General features: G+C 39.1%; 1 protein-coding gene and 1 long non-coding RNA gene across 4 annotated transcripts in view; one reads left to right on the top strand and one right to left on the bottom strand.

Moving 5' to 3' along the window:
• The window catches only part of LRIG2 (leucine rich repeats and immunoglobulin like domains 2), a 56696-nt gene extending 51115 nt beyond the window's left edge, over positions 1-5581 (bottom strand). The window contains exon 1 of one of the 2 annotated variants that reach the window (XM_034414285.3): positions 5198-5581. In XM_034414285.3, coding sequence (XP_034270176.1) covers positions 5198-5412 — 215 coding nt within the window. In that variant the 5' untranslated portion in view covers positions 5413-5581. The remainder of the gene's footprint in view (positions 1-5197) is intronic. The other variant, XM_034414284.3, reaches the window with a different exon arrangement.
• LOC117663810 (uncharacterized) lies at positions 5282-24488 on the top strand. Of its 2 annotated transcripts, none has more exons than XR_004590822.3 (3): positions 5282-5363; positions 21276-21327; positions 23063-23178. It is a non-coding gene; the product is annotated as an uncharacterized LOC117663810 (long non-coding RNA). The 2 variants fall into 2 exon arrangements; XR_009622084.2 differs by lacking the exon at positions 5282-5363 and adding an exon at positions 20321-21070 and having other exon boundaries at positions 23063-24488.

Raw genomic sequence — 24488 nt, forward strand, 5'->3', positions numbered from 1 at the left:
ATAATGGTGAACAAGAATTCATTAGGTTTAATATAACACCATGCAATTTAAACAGAGGTGAAGATTCCTGACTAAATATCAATACAGAATAAATGTAGTAAATATTAGTACAACCAATACAACATACTGATCAGTACAATACTACTTGGTTAATACTGACCAATTTTGTTTTCCCATTATTCTCCTTTGTCTTTCACACATGGTATTTACCAAATTTGACTTACTTTGGCACTCTTTCAAATATGCTTGGAATGTAATCCCAGTTTGGCATTATTTAACAACCCAGTTTTTTCACTGTTTATCTGTGAATTTAATTTACAAACAAGAAGCACCAGTTTGAGTGCAAATCCAGAGAGAGCAGCAAAGGCAATCTTGCTTCTCTTTTTATGTATAAATCTGTCCATTTATTTACATCATTTTCATTAGAAATTTGGGGGATATGAACTAGGAAACAGGAAATGAAGAAAAATTATAAAAAAATAACATTAACCAGATTAGAAGCTAAACAGCCATTCATGCCTCAAACATGATTGTTATATTTCATCTTAGCTAAGAGAAATAATGACTACTGCTTTTGTTTTGTTTTGTTTCCTGTACACTACATTTTAAAATGAAGCATATAGTGAAGAATACCAACTATTTAGCCAAAAGGTGAAGGGTTATATTAAAAAAATGTTCAGGCAGCTTCAGATTTTATTTGTTAAAAAAAAAAATTAGAAAATGAAACTCTTCATAGCACTAAACACCAAAAGTAACTGCTGTAGTAAAATTATATGAAAAAATGAATACAACAGAATATAACCGATTAACAAGAGTTGGAAGACACCTTGTAGATCATCTAGTTCTAGTCCAATCCCCTGCCCAAGCAGGAGACCCTACACCCGTGATGGCAAACCTATGGCACGTGTGCCAGAAGTGGCACACAGAGCCATCTCTCTGGGCATGCAATCTGTCGCCTGTTGCTCTTCTGGGTTCTGGCATGCTGGCCAGCTGGTCTTCGCACATGCACATATGCCGGAAACTGCAACAACAGCCACCCGGTGCACTTTCATGTGCCAGAAAGATGATCTTCCTGTTTCTGGCACGCACAGGTGGACCAGCCAGCTAGTCTTCACGTGCACATGCGCACCAGAAACCAGAAGACCAGGTGGTCAGTGCGCATGCCAGAAACTGGAAAATCATCTTCCTGGCGCATGCAGGCACACTGGGCAGCTGTTCTTCTGGTTTCTGGCACATGTGCGTGCGCTCCCAACCTTTCGGTGCCGAAAAGGTTCACCAACACTGCCCTATACCATTTTTGACAAATGGCAGTCCAATCTCTTCTTGAAAGCCTCCAGCGATGAAGCTCCCATAACTTCCAAAGACAAGCTATTCAATTGGTTGATTGTTCTCTGCACTTTTTCTAGAGTCTCAACATGCTTTTTATAGTGTGGTGACCAAAACTGGATGCAGTATTCTAGATGTGGCCTTACTTACTTTATAGAGTGGCATTAGAATCTCACTTGACCTTGATTGTATTCCTTTGTTAATGCAATTTAGGATTGCACTGGCTTTTTTGGCTGCCGATACATACATACATACATACATATACATACATACATACATATACATACACACACACACACACACACACACACATGCAAAGTTTCCTCTAAGCTGAGTTCAACTGCTGATGATTTCATGGATATATCTATATATTTTACTTAGCAATAATATGGAAATTGCCTGCTTATAGGATTTCTTAAATCTCATTTTCTAATCTATTTTATAGTATTGGAATATCCTGGCAGTCTCTTATCTAAGTATTTATCAGGCCTAATGCTACCTACTCTGTATTTCTGAGATAATCCAAGTTAGATAGGTGCTTCTATCTAGCTGTACAGATAATCGAGTTGTCCATTCATTCAACAATGCCTCCAAGTTATGATTATGCTGAATGAGGAGCACCTATGAGGGTCCTCAGTCACATTAACATGATTGTCAATGTTCCCTGCTGGCTTCCTACAAGCAAAGTCAATGGAAAAGTTGGCACGAAGTTGGAAGTCGTGGTCACATGAGATCCTTGCTTTAACCACCTCCATAGTCCTTGCTTAATAATGGCATCTGGGACTGCCATCAGTAAATAATGTGGTCCCACTAGTAAACTAGATTTCTACAACAAAAGTGCATTAATGTTTCTGTGTAAGTCATCAGGAGCATCAGACTTCCTTCATTATGCACAGCAAGAGGCTACTAAACAGTAGACCAACTAGTTTTCATGAGTAAAGAACTAAGACTACCTAGGAAAGATCAGAAACAAATTTATCTCATAATCAGTCTCAGAACCAAGAGTCACCATCCTCCACAAAATACTATTCACATAAACAGGTATATTCCATCACATTTTACATATAATTTGCATATTTGTTGCAACAGAAATATGTAAATCAGCATCACTTTGCCCTGCTCTACTTGTCTTAATATTTTGTCTTCATAAAGTGAATACTTGTCGCATAATCTATCCCACCCATGACAAAACTAAGCAGATCAATAATAGTCTTAAACCTGTTTGACAGCCATTCCACTCCTCAATAAATCATAGAACTAGTATCAATTTTTCAAGACTCTTTTGAGAAAGTTTTAAATGACAATAAATTAATCTACAGCATGCATATGGAGGCTTGTAATGGAACTCTGTAAAAGAACACATTTTATGAGGAACTGTCCAAAAATTTATATTTTAGGAATCAGAAGCCATGAAGAGAATACTTATGTGAGAAGATTGAACAATGAACCACTGAAACAGGTTGACACAATGTATATAACTATGTATAATAATTAATAATAAATAATAAAAAGTTCAAACAAAAAGAAAAACTTATATTATAATATAAAAAGAAAAACTTGAGCTAGTTTCTCACTCCAAGATGTAATTAAATAATATTCCAAATATCTGTCCAATATATTTAGAAAGAATTAATAAGATTGAAATATCTAAAAAAAAAATCAATGTCACTTAGAAACAAGCCCTGCTGTATTGAACAAAACGATTGCTTAATCTAGCGTTCTGTTTCCAATTATCCACAAGATGAGTATGGGAATCTTACAAACATAAGATTGGTCGGCTACTTCTACCCAGCAGCTAGTATAGTATATGAAAGGACAGTTCTGTATAACTATCATTATTAGTTGCCACTGATAATCTTATACTCCATAAATTAGTCTAATCTTCTTTTAAAATTGCCTTAATGACCATAATTTATTCTGAGAAAGGAAATTATTTTGTTATTAAGACTAATTTCCTTTTACTTGCCACAGATGTTATACAATTCAACTTAGTTTAATTAGGCTCTAGTATTGGAGAGAGAAAGAAAAAAAAATGTGTGAATTTTTGCCAAGCCATGAATAATTTTATATTCCTCAGTTATCTCCCTCTTTAGCTGCACTTTTAAAAAAAAGTCACTTCTGCATTTGGGAGTTACCTTTGCCAGCACTTTTTTTAGCCATACAATGTTTTTTGGAGTGAAACTGCACACAATATTCTAAATTTGATAACTTCATAGATTTTTAATAACAAAAATAGGTTTTAAATCCATTTTAATACTTTTGCTAATATTTTTTTCTTACATGCCGGTACCAGTGACATACGGTACTAGATTGAGGTACCATGACCTCAAGTTTCATTCTCTGGAGGTTTACAATGAGTGTGTAAATGAAATTATAGTCAAGAGGTGTGGGCATAATAATATCACTACAGAGGATGTACATGAGCTTTCTTAAAGTTCTGTAATTTTAATCATTAATTTTCTGAAGATAAGCATAAACAGACAAGTGGTACTGCAGATGACAATTTATTATTCAGAGTTCTTAAAACAAAACAAAACCAGAATTGGGGAATACGCCAAAGCAACAGGAAAAACAGAGTAAAATGACAAATGCGGCTCAGTTTAATGAAATATTATCCATTTGATAAAGCTAAATAAAGAAATGTCTAATTCACGTGAAAAGCAAAGGATTTATTAAATTATTCTAAACCAGTACAATTTTCTTAGGGATTTGTTGGGGGGGGGTTGGGGGGGCACAATTTACAGAACTTTTTGAGCTCTCACTGTCAATAGTCCTGTATCTAATAGCCTTGGAGTATGCATTTCAAAATAATTCTGAAAAGTCTCCCTTATTCTGGACTTTAGAAACCTTGTTTTGCGTGGTGGCTTTGTATTAATCTTGACTTCTGGGACATATATGGATAAGTCCATGAAATTTTCTTGACAACTTTTTCTCCAAGTTGTTTACCACTGTCATCTTCCTAAAGCTGAGATCATTAAGGCCCAAGATCATTAAGTGTGAATGCAGGACTAGAACTCAGGTCCCATTAGCCTCAGTCTTAGTACCTAGACCAAACTGGCTCTTGGAAATCTGATAGATGTTTTAAGATTAGAGTGCAGATTTTAACCAAAATAACACACCCCATCAAAATTTTACTGTCATTTAATAGCCAGTAAGGTTCAAGCAAACCTACTGAAACTAGGTCACTGGGAGAGGCAAATTGCACAAGTTATCCGGGAAAACTATGTTGCAGGATTTCTCTCGCTCCCTGGAATTTTTAAAATACTGTGGGTTGATCATCATAACTCTATAAATTTAAAGACTTCAAAACGCAACCTTAAGCGGAGAATTAGGGGAGGGGTAAAGGGAAAAGAAAACTAGGCAGATGTTTTGATACACAGCAACCCAGCATCTGATTCTTATATACATATACATATACATATACATATACATATACATATACACACACACACACACACACACACACACACACACACACACACACAGAGATATTGTCTCCCAGTCCAGATAACAGAGGTCTTCAAACTTGGCAGCTTTAAGACTTGGGGACTTCAACTCCCAAAATTCTCCAGCCAGCTATGCTATGCTATGCTGGCTGGAGAATTCTGGGAGTTGAAGTCCCCAAGTCTTAAAGCAGCCAAGTTTGAAGACCTTTGAGATAAAACGAACGCAAATGTCTGTTTGCGATCTTAGCAAAGAAAACTCTTTAAACAATCAGAACTCGGGAGCAAATCTACAGCTCTCGAGAGGGAGAAGCACCTACCAGATCCCCTAACTCGGCCCTGAAGCAGCCAAGGGAAACCTTCCAGAGACCCCGCTGACAAACGGACAGAGGCGCAAGACCCCGCGAGCCGACAAGAACGATACTTACAGCGCGGTGATGCTGCGAGGCAAAAGTGGCAGCAGGCCTGGTTCTAAGGTCCGACCCGACAGGCGGAGGCGGCTGCAATCCAACACACCTCGCCGGCAAGAACAAGGCGCGGCGGCGGGGCAAGGTTCCCCCGCAGCCTCCCGCAGTAGCGCTACCAGCATCAAAGGTAACAGCGGCCCGAACGCCCCTGGGCCAATCTCTTCGCCCCGCCGCATTCTCCTTCACCCTCTTGCGCGCGGGGGGGGGGATTCTGCCGCCCTGGAGATCTCGTCAGGCCGCGCAGTTGTGAACTCTGCCTTCGCGCACCGCGCCCGCCTTCGCGCAGGCCGAACCGGGAGGAGCCAAGCGAGGGCCTCCTTGAGCGCACGCGCACCAAACGGAGCCGACGGGAGGAGCGTTCGGGAGGGTGGGGGAGCGCCCCCTACGGGAGTTGGGCGGAGCTTCGTCGTTGACAGTTGGAAGGACGGAGGTGGGGGAGTTTGTGGGGAAGGTGGAGGGTGGGGGAGATTCTCGCGTATGCTCGGATTTCAAATTATGGTTTGCGATGGCTGTTAGTTTGGAGCAAGTGTGAATTGGCTGTAATTTTCTTTCTGCTGTAGAAGAGCCATTTGCTCTCTTTCTCTGTCCTTTCCGTCCCGGGTTTCTCTTTGAGCCTCCCGCACTTCTTTGATGCTTAAACCTATTCAATTAATACCATCCTTTTTATATCTGGATTATGCCTAAAAAAAGTTTGTAACTTTAGCTTTATTATTTAATTTAGCTTTATTATGCATTATTAATATTAAGTATTAGCTTTAAGTAGTGCTTGAAAATGAAATAAATCAACATCTGTAGGAATATTCTCCTGCAAATAAATAAAATAAATAAATAAATAACTTTATTGTCATTGTAAGTGTATATACAGTATACACATACAACGAAAATATGTAGAATATACCAAACAAAATATAATGGGGGGGAGGGAATAGTGAGCGGAACAGTTTGGATCTTTACAGTTTTACATTGCTATACTGTTTATCAATTGCACAGCCAAATTTTTCGAAGCCAACATTTTGTACTATTCTAATGCACAAAGTGCACAACTATGAATGTAATCTCTGAAGCGGCTATCACATCCTGGCTACAACAAATTGGTTAAATCATTTCTGTTTGCTGATATTTTGTGGTCCAAGGATTTTCAGACAAGAACTAGTCTCCCCAATTTAAAAGGAAGCATTGCAGTAATGATTCACGCTTCAAATTCACATTAGCACTGGATCCATTATTTTTTTTCAATTTCATTGTTACAAATATACCGTTTATTGCATACATAGTCCATCACTCTTACTCTTTTTGGATGCAATTGAAAAACAGATCCCCATCTGATCACCATTCTTATTCATTTGTATATCTCCCAATAGCTAGACATTATTTTTTATTTTATTTTATTTTATTTTATTTTAAATTTGTATACCGCCCTTCTCCCTGAGGACTCAGGGCGGTGAACAGCCAAATAAAAACATCAAATACAAATATTAAAATACAGTTAAAAATATATATATAGATTTGGCCCCATTAATTAAAACGATAAACAAAACAAAACAATTAAAAAAAACCCTTAAAAAGAATTAGGCCAGCCCGGCTTGTTGGAAAAAGAAAGTTTTAAGGGCACGGCGGAAGGCGCTGAGGTCATGGATTCTCCTTATCTCAGGGGGCAACTGATTCCAGAGGGTGGGTGCCCCCACAGAGAAGGGCCTCCCCCTGGGGGTCACCAGCCTGCATTGTTTGGCTGATGGCACCCCAAGGAGGCCCTCTCTGTGGGAGCGCACGGGTCGGTGGGAGGTCGTCGGTGGCAGTAGGCGGTCTCAAAGATAGCTAGGCCCTATGCCATGGAGCGCTTTAAAGGTGATAACCAACACCTTGAAGCGCACCCGGAAGACCACCGGGAGCCAGTGCAGTTCACGCAGGAGCGGGGTTACATGGGAGCGCCACACTGCTCCCGTCACTACCCGCGCTGCTGCGTTCTGGACCAGTTGGAGCCTCCGGGTGCTCTTCAAGGGGAGCCCCATGTAGAGAGCGTTGCAGTAATCAAGGCGAGAGGTTACGAGGTACATGCAAGTATACTAAGAACATTTCTGAATTGAACCAAAAGTACAGCTAATCCCAAGATCCTACAGGAGGACAATAAGATGCCCCTGGGAAACATATGGAGGACATCACTCCAATACATGCTCTCATTCATGTTCTCAGCATCTATTACAATATTTTTATGATCACTCTAAATAAGTTATTGTTTCTGTGGCTTCTCTAATATTTATCCCTTTAAGTGTTATTGTACTCTCTTCTTCCTCTTGTTATAGGATGCTGGGAACAGCATCTATTTTTACTCTTTTAAAATAGGACATAGGAAAAAAGCAGTAATTATATTTCTAGGTTTAAATACATATCAAATGAAATGTGGTTTGACAAACCTTGATTTCAATTGACTATCATGATTTAAATTTCAAGAACATTCTTGTGTATATTTGAAAAATAAATTGCTTCTGTATTACATTAACTTTCTTTTAAGGGGAATGTGGACTTCATTTAATTCAATCACATGCAAAGGACTTCACATCTTCATTAAATGACGTACATAAGCTGCATAGCTATATTGTTAGTTGCTCAAAGGGATAATCGGAGGTTGCTAGCTATTTAAGCTTTGCAAAAACAAAAAATAAGTCGATGGAAAAAGTATAAACTTTTTGTAGATGTTAAGCACCCTACACACAAGTGAGATGTCTAGATGCATATTCCCCATGGCCCAGAGGAAGAATGGGACAGTTCATGATTTAGGATATTTCCTGTACTTCAAGCCCTATCAAGAACTTCCCAAGCAACATTCCATTAAATTCTCTGTATGTATTGGCAGGACAAGCTAGACAGGTGTTGCCAAAAAACAGGAAGAGACTAATTCCCTTCAGGTCCTGGCCGGGTGGGGGCAACCCACCCAGGATGTGGCAACACCCTCTGTTTTGATCCCATGTTTCCAGTATTTATTATGAACTTTCTTGGTTCCACTGTCAGCCTTCTGTGGAAAACAAATAGCTTTCTGCCATCTGATTGCTTTCTTTCTTGCTCAGACTTGCTCAGTTTTCCTTTCTTCCCTCCACCAAGATTTGTGGAATCTGGAATTCCAGAAACACTGAGCTCTTTGAGATTCTTATGGTATTTCTGAGGAAGGCAAGTTTATAGAGCTTGGTTCTGGTTTATATATACTTATGTACTGTACTCCCCTGGTGATTACAGTTGAAACCCTTTATTTTATTTTTTGTTGCACAATATTCAGTACTATATATCTGCTGAATAATTTGATTTCTTCAGATGAACTTGATGGAGATTTGGAGGAATCTTGTGTCACTTTTACCTTTGCTTATGTGCATATGTGCATATATCTTGTTTGCTCACTATATGAGCAGCCCCCAGCATCTCATTTTCTCTTTGAAATTCCCGTTCTACTTTTCTTCCTTCCTTTCATCCTGTGTGGCATCACTTTCTCTTTTTCCCACTTTGGTCATTTGCTGTGTTGCAACAACACATCTATTTATGCTTTATTCAATTAAATCAATTCCCAAGATTCACACTATACCCTGAATTAACAACACTGGCTGGATTCATACAATATACTGGGGTGAAATGTGATTGGTTAGTTCAATGTGTCATGTGCAAACAGGTTTTTTTTTCATGTGCAAACAGGTTTTCCTCCCACTCCCTGGATCATCTCCTCCAACTTACTTACTACTTGACTTTTACACTAATCTCTCCCCTCTGCCCCACCTCCACTAGGCGTTCATAGCAATATTTGTTTCCTTTTAATATTTTAATTTGATAATTGGCCTGCTACATTTTTTTCTAAGAGTGTTGGATTCATAAGATGCCCAGAGACATGTTGAAGAAATTAATAATATTGTAATCACCTGGAGGAATGTCCTTTATTTTGAACATATAAATTTGCACACATGTATGTATCGTGCACACCTAAGTAAAATCAGTAAAATCCCATGAAGGATTAGTTGTGATAATCTGCCTAAAAGCAGTAGCAGCTGGAAATTCTGGCCATTGTCACTAGAATTTCTCAGTTGCAGTCCCACCACATCTTGAAAGTTGCTTTTATTAATAAATATCTTGCTCCCCATTTCTTAAAATTCATATGTTGCTCACATACAGTTTGATTTCCATTCATCTTTATATTTAAATTATGTAAGAATATGGATAAACTTCAGTCTTTTCTACAAAGGTTTTTGATTTGGTTAGGTTATTTATATTCCCAGCAGCACAAAACATGCTACTTCCATGTCTCTGAGATAGCACTGAAAAACTATCCTATGGAAACATGCTATTGGACTGATTCTTCAGCAATAAGTTGACTAAATCCTGCCGCTAAAGTTGTATATACCCGTTTTTGCTAAAATTGTGTGATTTTTCCTTAGAATTTTTAAAATTGATTTTATATCTTTGTATCATTACTGAATTCTATAATTTTACACTTGATCCTACTTCTCAAAACAATTATGCCTACACTTTGTTCGTATTTTTACTTAGTGTATTATATGAACCCAACTACTGCAGTTTGGAAACTTTGATTAATGGGTTAGTATGCTATACCAACCCAGTCATTGTGGTTTACTTAGTAATCATGGCTCATCATGATGAGTTGAGCAACTACCTCTCTTTTCCCGAAAGTTGTCTCTTTCTTGCTCCTTTTCTTGATAACCTGGTTTAGATAGACTCCTCTATTTGGTGACTGTCATCAATATCTGTTAGTCTGGTGTCTACATGTTTCTTTAATAACTTTCCTTTTTCTATTAGAGCAGTTTCTCTTTTTGCCATTCTTCCACAACAGAGTGAACTGTAGCCCCTCAAGCCTAATTTCTATGGCTTTCAAAGCCTTCCAAGATCAGCATTCAGTCACTAGTCACCAATTTTACACAATTATAATGCCATTTGGCAGGAGAGATTTAAAATAAATAAGCTAAGCACAGAAATACAAGGGGATGCTTCACTTTAATAGCAGCAGCAGGTGGGATCTACGCCCACGTTCTAGACGTTTGTTTTGCTGACGCATGCGGGTAAAACGCATCCGCCTGTTCTCTCCCACCCCCCCATTTCACAGCATTTACCCTATCCCCATTTCTTCGACAGCTGGATGGCTGGACAGCCCGTCCACCTTCCAGGCTGGCAGGAGCACACAGCTTTGCCTATATCGTGGGGTTAAAGTCTGAAACAGCCGGGCTGCTTGTCTTGCCCTGATGGATCTCCTTTTATTCCTCCCCTTGCCTCATTTTCTTAACTTGCTGCTTTAGAGGCAGTGTATACAGGCAAAGCCTGGGAGGCACACGTGCACGAGGTAAGGGTCTCGGTCACCCTGTCCCCTCTGCTCTGCTTTTTTTCCCACCCTCCTTTTTGCTCAATGGCCTTTGAATGCATGCTGAGGAGGAGCAGGGACGTCCAGCCCTTTTTCTCACGACCGCCAGCTCCACTCACCTCCTGCTGGGAGGCTGGCTAATGGGGTGAGAGGAGAAGCAGGAGCAGAGCCAAGCGGAGCCCTCCAAAAGAAGGGGGCTGAGGAAAAGTGCATGTGCTACGGCATGCTGCATATGCCCTCGCTCGCCCCTTTGCCTGGCTTCCCTTCTCCTGTGAACTCCTTGGTGCTCGTTCACACTCTCCCTCCCCAGTTTAGCTTAATGCAGGCGGATCCACATTGCCCTTTGCAAGCCCACTGTTCAGTGGTGGGTTCCTCCCGGTTCGGTCCGGTTCGGCCAAGCCGGTAGCGGTGACGATATGACATCACCGAACCGGTTCTCCCCCCACCCTCCCCCCACCCCCCACATTATTCTTACCTTTTATTTGGTCCCACCCCCAATCTATTGCTGCCTTCTGAGTCCCAGCTGATGACTAGAGGGAAAAAAATTGTTTAAACTCTTGCCGCGGGGCTTCAAAGGGCCGTCCTACAGCTGATCAGTGTTAAAAGCAAACAAATGAGTCGGGTCGTAAGTGCGAGGACCTTCCAGAAATGACTCTGACCAGCTAGCCACGCCCACCTAGTCACATGACCTCCAAGCCACACCTACAAAATAAGCCACGCCCACAGAACCGGTAGTAAAAAAGTTTAGAACCACCCCTGCCACTGTTGGTGAAGCTGGGTGCTAGTGAGGGCTGGCTTTTTGTCTAGGTTTGTCTGGCTGTTGGTAGGAAAACAGCTTCCTCCCCAGACCCCATCCATTTCCCCCCTAAGAGCTAGACAAACCTAGGCAAAAAGCCAGCTTTAATGGAGCAGCAATGCGGTAGTGGCGGCAGGCCATTTGGAGCAGCAATGCAGCTGAGGTGGCAGGCCGTTTGAGCTGGCAATGACAGGCCGTTTGGGGTGGCAATGCGGTGGTGGTGGCAGGCAATTCAAGCCGGCATGGCAGGCCATTTGAAGTGGCAATGCAGCAGCGGTTGTCCGATTGTCCATGGTCTGCAGATGATTAGAGGATGATAAATGCCTGCCAGATGATTATCTGAGTTCCTATACCTAAAATGATCTAGAAAAGGGTTGTGCAGACTCCTAAATTAATGGTAGTCTCTTACAAAGAACAACACAAGTCATCTTAAAGAAATTTAAATAGTGATGAAACTGCAAAGTAACATCCAAAAAAACTGTATTCCATGATCCAGTGTGTGTGTGGGGGGGGGGCAGCTACAACAAACCAGACTGGGATTGTAATTGCTAAATGTTGTGATCACATGACTTCACACTTTACAACCAGATCAATTTGCAATGGAAATTCTGGTGCCAATTGCTGTTACAACCAAAAGACGATCTGTACTGATTTCTATCTTACTTATAAGACTCCTTGTAAGGAACAAACTAGTCCATATGAGCAGGGGTAAAATCCAGCAGGTTCTGATAAGTTCTGGAGAACCGGTAGTGGAAATTTTGAGCAGTTCGGAGAATCGGTTGCGGAAATTTTGAGTAGTTCAGAGAACCAGCAAATACCACCTCTGGCTGGCTCCAGAGTGGGATGGGAATGGAGATTTTGCAATATCCTTCCCCCAGGAGTGGGGAGGTAATGGGGATTTTGCAGTATCCTTCCCCTGCCACTCCCACCAAGCCACGCCTACCAAGCCACACCATGCCCACCAAGCTACACCCACAGAACCAGTAGTAAAAAAAATTGGATTTCACCACTGCATATGAGCCATATGCGGTTGAAACAATTGGTCACATCTTTTCCACAAAATGTATAAGTAGAAGAAGCTCATTTCCCATTCCTTATCAGAACTTGTGGGTCACGTAGATATTTACTTTTAATAAACATCCAGAATCTCTAAAACTCTATATAAAGTCTCATATGTTTTTATTTTATTTTATTTTTATTTTATTTATTTATTTATTTTTTCAAGCATGTATAATATTACATATAAAAATATAAACATGATTGTGAATACATGAGATGATTACGAATAAAAGGGAACAGCAGGTTCCTCATGATATTAGTTTATTAGTTATTTGTTTAAACTAACTAATAAAATTAGTTGTTTGGATTAGCTACCGTAAATAACTAATTGTGCCCTGGATATAGTTACTCCTTTTTCTGACTGTAATAAGATTGCTTATTAAGATCCTTTTTGGTCTGTTAAAAAATTTCCTTCGCTAATGTTGCCACCTAGTGACTCTATCAGAATTGATAATAAGCAATGTCCTCAAGTACTACTTGTGATAAGAACTTTTTAATTCTAGCTGTGCTGCCCTACCCAGTCCCAAATGTTATTGGAAATATGTGGGTTTTTTTTAAATAGGACCTTTGATTTCATTCATATCTACATGGACATAAAAGCTTATGATATCAACCACAAGTGAATAGAAATTTTTTGCAACGAACTATCTTCCTATTCAAGATCCTACTGTCTTTCATCCGAGCTGTCCAAGCAATATACAGGTAATCCTCGATTTACAACAGTTTATTTAGTGACCGTTTGAAGTTACAACGTCACTGAAAAAAGTAACTTATGACCATTTTTCACACTTATGATCATTGCAGCTCCTTATGGTCAATTCAGATGCTTGGCAAGTGGTTCATATTTATGACGGTTGCAGTGTCTCCAGATCGTGTGAACATCTTTTGCTACCTTCTGACAAGCAAAGTCAACCCGATTTACTTAACAACTAGCTTATTAACTTAACCACTGCAATGATTCACTTAACAACTGCAGTGAGAAAAGATATAAAATGGGGCAAAACTAACTTAACAAATGTCGCACTTAGCAACATAAATTTTGGGTTCAATTATGGTTGTAAGTTGAGGACTACTTGTATAGGATTATCTCTTCTACGTTTTAAAATAATTTTTATTAAAAGAAGTTTTACAATAATAAAAGACAAACATATTGTATAAAGTTATAAAAAAGGAAAAGAGTGACAAAACATAAAACTCAGTGAAATAAGAAAGTAAATTGAGAAAAAAAACATATGCAGGTAGTCCTTAAGTTACAATGGCAATTGGGACCAGAATTTCCCTCACTAAAGTGGTCGTAAAGTGCAATGGCGTGTGACTGCATTGCTTAGTGATGGCAATCCTTGCTCTCCCTGTGCCGTGGGTCATTAAGTAAGCACCTCCTTGCAACGTAGAATCAGAATAGAACTGGAAGGGACCTTGGAGATCTTCTAGTCCAGCTCCCTGCTCAAGCAGGAGTTCCTATACCAATCCAGACAAGTGACTGTCCAGTCTCTTCTTAAAAACCTCCAGTGATGAAGCACCCACAACTTCTGAAGGCAAGCTATCCCACTGGTTAATTGTCCTCACTGTTAGGAAGTTTCTCTTCAATTCCAGGTTGCTTCTCTTCTTGATTAGTTTCCATCCATTGTTTCTTGTTCTGCCCTCTGGTGCTTTGGAAAATAAATTGACCCTCTCCTCTTTCTGGCAGCTTCTATACCTCACTCTCACCAGGAGATTTAGTCTTTATTTTCAACACAAAGTCACAGTTTGCCTGCTTATTTCTGCAACATTTCTGAAAATGTTTCCCACATTTCAATTTTGCCCCTTAGCTAGAACTAGTATCCTTGGAGCAGGTAAGTATAGAGCAATAAATAGTACAGCAATCCTCCAGGTGTTATTTCCACTTTCTTCTCTGTCTTATCAGTATTTTTTCCAGGGTTGTAGGAGTATACTGTATTTGATTCAGCAGTAGATGGCGCCTTCAGCTTAACTTCATGTTGCATGAATTCTAACAGGTTCCGTTTGTATTTATTCAAACAGATAATCAAACTTCTGACAGGTAATTCCAGCATTTTAAAATGCCATATTGCCAGTAAAAATTAGAGATCCAATCTTTCAATGTTTTTAAAGGTTTTGTGCTCTCTTCTTAAAATCTTTTCTTTTGGGTCTGTAATTTTTCTCTCTATAATTGTTCGCTGCTTAAACTAACTTTTCAAAGAGTCTTTTTTCCAGAGTTAATTTTCTTTGGGGTAGGTTTTAGGTAAACAAAAGTCACTTCACCCAGTTCCAGTCACTGTTCATCCACATCGCTCCAGCACATTCTTTGTTTCTTTGGCTGCCCCAGCTTCACCGCAGCCATAATGGCTGCCACTCCCTTAGTTGTCAGCTGAGAGGGAATTAGCCCTGGGTCAAGCAGGAGAGCCACTGCTCTCCCTGACCTGCAGGATCTTCATCATCCCTACAGGGTGACTTTAGCCCCTTATGGGGGTCCTCCAATGAAGGAATTTGGTGCGATTCCATGGAGGCCAGCTCTTCACATCTGATAGCACCACAATGTCAACCAGAAGTCCAGCCAGAACTAGTATCCTTAGGAACTAAGTAAGCCCCAAAGTCTTGATATCTGCTTTAAGCCTAGTTCTTGTCTCACCATCCCAGGCCTGTGTTTCATGGCAGATTTTCTTGAGTAGCTACTAGTAATGGTATTTTGGAGCACTATGATCATGGCAGCCTAGCAGAGATACTGAGTATGCCAAGCTACCTAAAATATCAAACCCAGTCTGACTGCTGTGCCCACATCATCCTAATCTGAAATGAAATGGTAACTGCAAACAAGTTCCACATTGAGATATACTTGTAAAATTAAATTTACCATTGGTTTCCCCCCCCCCCCTTTTTTTTACTGTAGTACTCTAGTTTGATTTGAATGGTTTTCCAGTTGTACTGCCTCTTGGTTTAATCTTTATTAATCTTTACAAATGTCTATACACCAACGCACAGAGTATGAGGAATAAACAGGGTGAATTAGAAATTCAAGTAAATGAGGGCAGATATGATATTGTTGCCATTACAGAAACTTGGTGGGATGAAACCCACAAATGGAACATACAGCCAGAGGGATATAAGTTATTTAAAAGAAATAGACCAAATAAAAGAGGAGGTGGAGTTGCACTATATTTAAGAAATAACTACATCTCTACAGAAATAGAGCACAACAATGATGAAAATTATCTTGAATGCATTTGGGTCAATATTAAAGGTGGGGGGGAATGAGATTACCATAGGTCTATACTATAGGCCACCCAACCAAACAGAGGAAGTAGATGAACTTTTTGCTAGTCAGCTAACTAAGGTATGTAGGAAGCACATCACAATAGTAATGGGGGATTTTAACTACCCTGACATCAACTGGGAGACAAACTGCAACAAGTGGTAGATCCAACAGGTTCCTAACAAACCTAGCAGACAACTTCGTTTCCCAAAAAGTAGAGAAGGGAACAAGAGGATCAGCCATATTGGACTTAATTCTCACTAACAGAGACGAAATGATAGAAGGTGTTGAAGCTACAGGAACCTTGGGGGCAAGTGATCACGCAATATTGGAATTCAACATTATGCAAACACAAGTAGTAGAACGTAGTCAAACTAGAGTCTTGGACTTTTAAGAGAGCTAATTTCAATAAACTTAGAGAGAGCTTGAGAAGGATTCCATGGATGAGAACCCTCAAGGGAAAAACAACTCAAGAAACTTGGGGAATTTTGAAAAGTGAGATTATAAAAGCCCAATCTAGCACAATACTAATGAAGAAGAAAAATAATAGATCTCAAAAGAAACCAGCATGGCTGCATAAAGAACTCTCTAACAAATTGAAAGACAAAAAGGACAAGTATAAAAAGTGGAAAGAGGGGCAAATAACTAAGGCAGAATATCAGCAAATAGCCCGAGCCTGTAAAGATGAAGTGAGGAAAGCTAAGGCTCACAATGAACAAAGGCTTGTGACTAAAGTAAAAAATAACAAAAAAAGCTTCTTCCAACATATTAAAAACAAGAAAAAAGTCAAGGAAACAATTGGCCCATTGCTGGGAGAAAATGGCAAAAAGGTGACAAGCAACAGGGAGAAAGCAGAACTACTTAACTCATTTTTTGCATCTGTCTTTACACAAAAGAAAAAAACAGTCCAACCTATCAAAAACAGCACCACAAAAAACAGATTAGGAACGCAAGTTAAAATAGGGAAGAAAATAGTAAGTGAACACTTGTCTACTCTAGACAAGTATAAATCATCAGGACCAGATGGATTACACCCCAAGGTTCTGAAGGAACTGGCAGATGAGTTCTCAGAACCACTGAACTATATCTTTCAAAGATCCTGGAGCACAGGGGAACTGCCAGAGGACTGGAAAAGAGCTAATGTAGTTCCCATCTTGAAAAAAGGGGAAAAAAACAGATCCAGGAAATTACAGACCTATCAGTCTGACCTCAATACCAGGGAAGTTTCTGGAAAAGATAAGCAACGAATCACCAAACACTTAGAAGAAAACAAAGTATTAACCAAAAGCCAACATGGGTTTGTCAAAAACAGATCATGCCAGTCTAATCTTATTGCGTTCTTTGACAAAGTGACAAAATTAGTGGACCAGAGGAATGCTGTCGATATAATTTACTTGGACTTTGGTAAAGCATTTGATAAAGTAGACCATAACCTACTACTAGATAAAGTAGAAAAATGTGGGTTAGACAGCATCATCACCAGATGGATTCATAACTGGCTGACCAACCGCACTCAAGGTGTAGTCCTAAATGGAACTGCATCTACATGGAGGGAAGTATGCAGTGGAGTATCCCAGGGCTCTGTTTTAGGCCCAGTGCTCTTCAACATCTTCATCAATGACTTGGACAAGGGGATAGATGGGGAACTCATTGAATTTGCAGATGACACCAAGCTGGCAGGAATAGCCAACACTCCAGAAGATAGGCTCAAGATACAGACTTGAACATTGGGCGTTATCTAACAAAATGAAATTCAACAGTGAAAAAAGTAAGGTTCTACATTTAGGGAAGAAAAACAAAATGCACAGGTACCGTATATGTGGTACCTTGCTCAATAGTAGTAACTGTGAGAGGGATCTTGGAGTCCTAGTGGACAACCATTTAAATATGAGCCAGCAGTGTGCAGCAGCTGCCAAAAAAGCCAACACAGTTCTGGGCTGCATAAACAGAGGTCACGTGAAGTGTTAATACCACTTTATAATGCCTTGATAAGGTCACACTTGGAATATTGCATTCAGTTTTGGTCGCCACGATGTAAAAAAGATGTTGAGACTCTAGAAAGAGTGCAGAGAAGAGCAACAAAGATGATTAGGGGACTGGAGGTTAAAACATATGAAGAACGGTTGCAGGAACTGGGTATGTTTAGTTTAATGAAGAGAAGGACTAGGGGAGACATGATAGCAGTGTTCCAATATCTCAGGGGTTGCCACAAAGAAGAGGGAGTCAAACTATTCTCCAAAGCACCTGAGGGTAGAACAAGAAGCAATGGGTAGAAACTAATGAAGGAGAGAAGCAATTTAGAACTAAGGAGAAATTTCCTGACAGTTAGAACAATTAATAAGTGGAACAACTTGCCTGCAGAAGTTGTGAATGCCCCAACACTGTAAATTTTTAAGAAAATGTTGGATAACCATTTGTCTGAAGTGGTGTAGGGTTTCCTGCCTGGACAGGGGGTTGGACCAGAAGACCTCCAAGGTCCCTTCCAACTCTGTTATTCTATTCTATTCTATTCTATTCTATTCTATTCTATTCTATTCTATTCTATTCTATTCTATTCTATTCTATTCTATTCTATTCTATTCTATTCTATTCTATTCTGACTATGGTAGTATCTACTCCTGTTAGGATGGCTTTTTCTTATTTCTTGGTACATCAACATGATCCAATCTACCCTTTCTGCCAAGGATCCCCAAATGACCATCAGGAGCACAACAGTTTATGGATTTCTCATAGTTAAGCCTTCCAATGCAGCTCACAACACACTACTCCCATGCCAATCTCATCCTATGGCAGCATTTGGGGGAAAGCCAGGTCTTAAGTGCTATTTGGAAGGTTGAAAGGATAAGAACCTGCCAGAGTCAGATTTCAGTGGGAAGGATTTTCCATAGGACAGGACTATGCTTCCTAGGTGCCGTAAAATGGCAGCATTTAAGGAAAGGAACATGAAGTGTGCCCAACCTTAGCCGATCTGGTGGCATGGACAGATGTCCTCGGGAAGAGGCAGTCCTGCAAGCTGATTGGAACAGTAGTGAAAAGTGCTTTGCATGAGGAATGTTAAAAATTACATTTTTTGAAATGAAATAGTATATCCCAATAAGTAATGTGACTGTCTAATGGAGGTCTGTTATTGGACCATTGCCTTCCAAGTGTAAGATTTCCTAAACTGCATCACCAACCTTTCAGCGAGTTGGATGTGTTTTAATGTAGGAAGATCTAATTGAAACTGCATCTTGGAAATGCTTTGTTCTTTCATGAAGTTTGCTACATTTTCAGTCAAATAGCAAACCCTTTCAGTTCAAAATATAATTCAGCTGGTGGAATGAAAGCAAGCACTTTATCAGCTCTTACCTGCAGATTTCCACTAGATGTCATGAACATTCCAATTTTGCTTAAACTGTGGTGTAATCAATAAGTGATATTCCAGAGTGATGCTATCAGTTTAATCCAGGAATAAGAGCAAAATGTCTTATGATAAATGTGAGATGGTCGGTGCCTTTAATTTGGAGATGTGGGCAACAGTAGATGTATTTAAATGTCTGAAAGGGTTTTATGTAGAAATCAGAACAGAATTGTTCTGTGTCCTAGAAGACAGGAAAAGAAACAATGGATTTAAATTATAAAGAGGAAGATATCTGTTGGCTATCATGAAAAATTACCTAACAGTAATCATACAACAGAGTGCTTCAAGTTGTGGTGGAATCTCATGTATTAGAATACTGCAAGTATTTAAACGGAGGCTGGATAAACATCTGTTGGAGATGAAGTAGTATTGGATTATTGCACTGCCTTGGGGTTCTTTTAGATCAGTGTTTCTCAGCCTTGACAACTTTAAGATGTGTAGACTTTGATTCCCAAAATTCCCCAGCCCAATTAAAGAGAGCATTGAAACGATTCTCTAAAGCTATGTGAGTATGCAACTACTGTACATATATCATTTTCCCACATAACCCCTGTGGCTTTTTAATCATAGTCAATGGCTTATTGAAAGTTAATTGTGCTGGCTAAATCAGAAGTGGTCACATTTCTGAGTAGCATTAATTGGAATGTGATATCATGTTTAATTTAGCTTTCAAATTCTGATTAGTATTAACTGGAAATATGCTTAGCTCCAGAAATCATCAGACTATGGTTAAATGATTGTGCAGAGTCAAGGGTGATTGTTAATCTACTGTAGTGGTTTAGTGTCTTTAGTAAATATACTCAAGGAATATGGCCCTCAATAAATTTCCCGGCTCTGTTTTATATTTGCTGGCATTAAGTGTTATGGTATCTCCAGGCACCAGTAGATGGCACTAGCGGGCTAAGAGCTTTTGTCATGACCTAGAAACATTTTCTGAATAATATTTCTTACTGTTTTTTAACTTCTGAAAATTTGCTTGGGCTTTTGGCCTTTCCCAACTTTGCATAAATGAGAATCCAGAGAACTTTGCAGCCACTTGTCTTAATCCAACCTGCTGCTTAATGCAAACTGCTGGTAATAAGAAAAACCTTCCCAAACTATTTCTAAATCTAGGAAGAACCAGTACCTCTCTTCTTTCCCAGCCATAGAAATCAGAAATAGCATGTATGTTTAGCATGCGTGTATTACTTAACAGTGGAAAATATATAATAATATGTGCTTGATAATAATTGATTTTGTTAAGTTGGGTGAATGAGGACGCAGCAAGCCAGAGTAGTTCGTGACAACAGCTCTTAATTGTATGATGAGACTCCAGCAACTAAACCTGGGAGCCAGCTCCCTTTATATACCTTACAACAGTAGTGGTCAACCAATCAGCTGAGGGTCAGTTATTTCGAACTTCCCGCCAAACAAACCTATTTACATAACAGATTTAATGCTTCGGTTAGAATATTCTGACTAACCCTTTAATTTTCTTTGTTATCACTATAGTTATTTAATACATAAGTCAGTCTCTTGCTAATATATTGTTTGCAACTCAGGAACAAAAAAAATGGATAGATGGCAAGTACTGATACACTGTCTCTTGTTCAATTATTGACTGATTATTCCAGTCTTCACAATCTTGATATTAGACATGTTGGATTACACTTCCCATTTAGATATGGTTTGCTTAACCATAGTTGCTGAATATGACTTTCCACACTAAGCCATGAAGCATAATTTACAGACCACAGTGGCTGAGTTCTTCATCCTGAAACTAAAGAAAAATCAAAGTTATCAAAAGTAATATTTTTGTAAAAAAAATATTACTCAACATTTCTTTCAAAAGCATGTTCTACATGGAAATTGGTGGGTTGCTCCCGGTTCGGACTGGTTTGCAAGAACCGGGAGTAAAACCAGCAGGAGGCCCCGCCCACCACCCCGGATGTCATCATCAGTGATCTGCCCATGTTCAGAAGCGATCCCATTGCGAATCGGTAGTAAAGGTAAGTAGAACCCACCCCTCATGGAAATGTATAAATATGACTGTTGATCAGGGGTGAGATTCTACCGATTCGGACCAGTTCAGGCGAACCAGTAGCTCCGATGATTAGCTGGGAGAGAACCGGTTCACTCCGATGATCAGGTGGGCTCACCTGCCCGCCCCTGCGCTTTACTGACCTATATCTTCTCATCTGATCTGTACAACAGAAAGCAGATTGCTGCGCCTCAACTGTGTTACTCCCCAGCAATAACGCAGAAGGTAAGTTTTTGTAAAACTGCGCACACGTGCATAGCGCACACGAGCACAAAGCAGGCAATCACTGAACTGTTTGTTAAACCGGCAGGATCCCACCACTGGTGTTAATGCCATTTCCATGTCTCAACATATCCATAATGATCTGTGATCCCACCTTACAATGAACATCATACTAAACAGTGGCATCCAGATATGATAGAATTATAGAGGATAGACAGGCCCTTGTTGCCAAACGCAAAATATTCCCAATGAATGTGAAGCATCCTATTTATTTTCTTCCAGAATCTATACATTATACCAATTAGATCACATTACTTTTTTGTTTAAGACCCATTCTACTTTGTAGATTCTGTAATTTTCATTGTAGATTATTTTACTAAACATGTGTGACTGTTAATGAGTTGGATTCTGTATTTCACTTTTGACCCTAATTAAATGTTGGCATAAATTTAAGTTTAAAGTTTCAAATAAGAGCTCAGTAGTTTAAAGCTATTACTTATGAATAAAGTCAAGCCCAGCCATTGACGCATATTTTCTCTTACGTCAAACTTCTTTTTAAAAAATAGCTTCTGCCTTTTAGGAAAATATGAACCACTGAGGATCCCCTTTCACGCTTCCCTTTTACCAGGGTTATTAAAATGGCTTAAATGCACCATCCCCTTGTAGCTCAGACTTTTTTCCACTGTGACCAGAGATTTAAGAGTATTTCTTAAAGCTACTCACTGACACCAGATCTGAAAGTTATTGGCATAAAAAAAAAACCTGCTTGAGTTGGTATTACAACAGAGATTTCTGCTTCCTCCTGTTTTGGTTCACTCCTTAAATTCAAAAGATAAGATAAATATTGTTTAGCAAGTAAATGAATTTGAGCAATATAGATATTTTTAATGGGAAAGAATGATTTCTACAGAGAGAGGGGGAGGGGACATCTCCAGCTAGATTTTATGAGCAACAAAATAAATTACACATAATATATAGTTCAATGTGAGGGCAAAATGTTGAAATCAGTTTCACAATACCAAAAGTGGAAGGGAAGGGCTTGACTTTCATCAATATGTAAGCCATAGCAGATATTTTAAGAAAATAACACCACAATTAAAACAAACTCCATGTTTATGTATATTTTATATTTCAATCGTTTTCCCAGATCAAAAGGAAGCAAATACAATTTCATTATTTATCACACAGAAAGACACTAGACATCTCACAACAGCAGTAATTAACACAATCATTGACATTACTTACTAAATATTGGTGGGGCTACATCTCTTTACTGCCTAGATATGTTAATTTATTTACAGAATCATTATATTCTACCTTTTGATCTTATCACTTCCACACAGATGCTTATATACTACAACATTAGAAACATGGAGGAGAGAAATTTAAAAATTTCTGGATATCCTAGTCTGACCAGATGGGAAGTTCTTAACACTATTATCTGGACTACTTCCATTGGCCCAGTTCTAGTGAAAAAAAAAGCTGTGAAAGGAAGACTTATTGGTTCTTCTTGAAGACCCTGTTGTTCTGCCAGGCCGGGCTATCAACATAATAATTTTAATTGGGGTATTTTAAATTTTTGGGGTTTTAATCCGGCCAAACTTATTTAATTATTTTAATTTTTAATCATTGTTGTGTCTTGTGTTTTTAAATTGGCTGTACACCGCCCTGAGTCCTTCGGGAGAAGGGCGGTATAGAAATAAAATTATTTATTTATTTATTCCTATCCCAAACCCAGAAATACAGAACCCATCTGATTCGGGTGACTGAGGATACAGATAAACCCCCAGTGGCCTCAACGACTCTTAAAGAACTACCGACCAACCGTCAGAATGTGAGAAACCAGATGACTGCAAAGAATATAAATCCTTCCTTTCCCATCAGTTAGTTAGAACTGAAGAAGCTTCTTGGATGAGAAGTGAAATGTTTTCAAAAGGTAAAAGCTAGAAAAGTCCAGTTGCCTTTTGGAAAAAACACTTTGGGACACCAGCTACAGGAGCTAATGGGAAGTGAAGATATTTTTGGACTGGACTAAAGTTCATCAGACTTACTGCTCAAAGACTTAAGACGCACTCAGAGATGAAAAATGTTATGAGGAGTATATATGGAAGGAGCTGTGAGTGGATGGAGTATGATGTCATCCATTCTTGCACTTAATAAAGGGGGATGGTTCACACAGGAGATGAGGCAAATCGAAAGTGCAGATCTAACATAAGGACAGAAAAGGACCTTTATTTAATATTTTCCATTTCAATGTGCATTAATACTATATATTAGTCTGAGACCAGTTCTATATTCTGCAAAGAAAAACCTGGACTTTTTTTCTCTTAACATGCAAACTCAGTTTTGGAATGTGTCATGACAAATGATCAAAGAAGTTGTTCTTTGCATGCAAAAAATATTTTAAGTGGATGGCTAGATTCCAACCAGGCTATAGAATAGTTAATACTGAGAAAATTGGTGGGGCTGCACCTGATTACATTTAGATCCCTCTCTTTAAAAATGTCCTGAAACTGCAGTAAGGTCCAAAGGGCATTTTGTTTCACAAACTTAAAATCTAGATTGAAGTTCAATCAAACATAGGATACACAGTTGGACTGAGCACAAAATATGTGAATCTGTTCCTGATGATATTTTCTGAGAACAGGGTTACAAAATACACCATTGTAACCTTAAGAGAAGCACATTGCCCTAGATGAACTTCCACTTCCACTCTGCCATAGCAGCAAAAAATCCAGGCAACCACTATATGGCAGTAAAAGGTAGATTTTCCCATATCTATTGGTTATCTGTTATCTGGGTTTGTATAGTCTAGATCTGATAGCTGTAAGGATTGCTGGATACTCCCTTCCGCCCCTTAGACCTGAGTATGATCAGATTTTACTAAATATTGCCCAAACACTAAACATCATAAAATTTCACAAGTAATTAGACTTGGGGCTTCCCCCCCCCCCCCACAACCTGGATTCCAGTATTAGTGAATAAAATGCATTGTGTTTAGTCTAAAAGTCTTAATTTCTATTACAGAATGTATTTATTCCGTAATGAAGGATGTTTAATGTGGATAGCAAAGATAAAAACAAAAATAAATAAAAGCAAAACTAAAAACATCACCTAAGAATTATTAAAAGATGAATAAAAACAGCGTATTGATAATCCAGCAA

The sequence above is a fragment of the Pantherophis guttatus genome, chromosome 3, assembly GCF_059756535.1.
Source record: "Pantherophis guttatus breed Tessera chromosome 3, ASM5975653v1, whole genome shotgun sequence".
NCBI classification, from domain to species: domain Eukaryota; kingdom Metazoa; phylum Chordata; class Lepidosauria; order Squamata; family Colubridae; genus Pantherophis; species Pantherophis guttatus.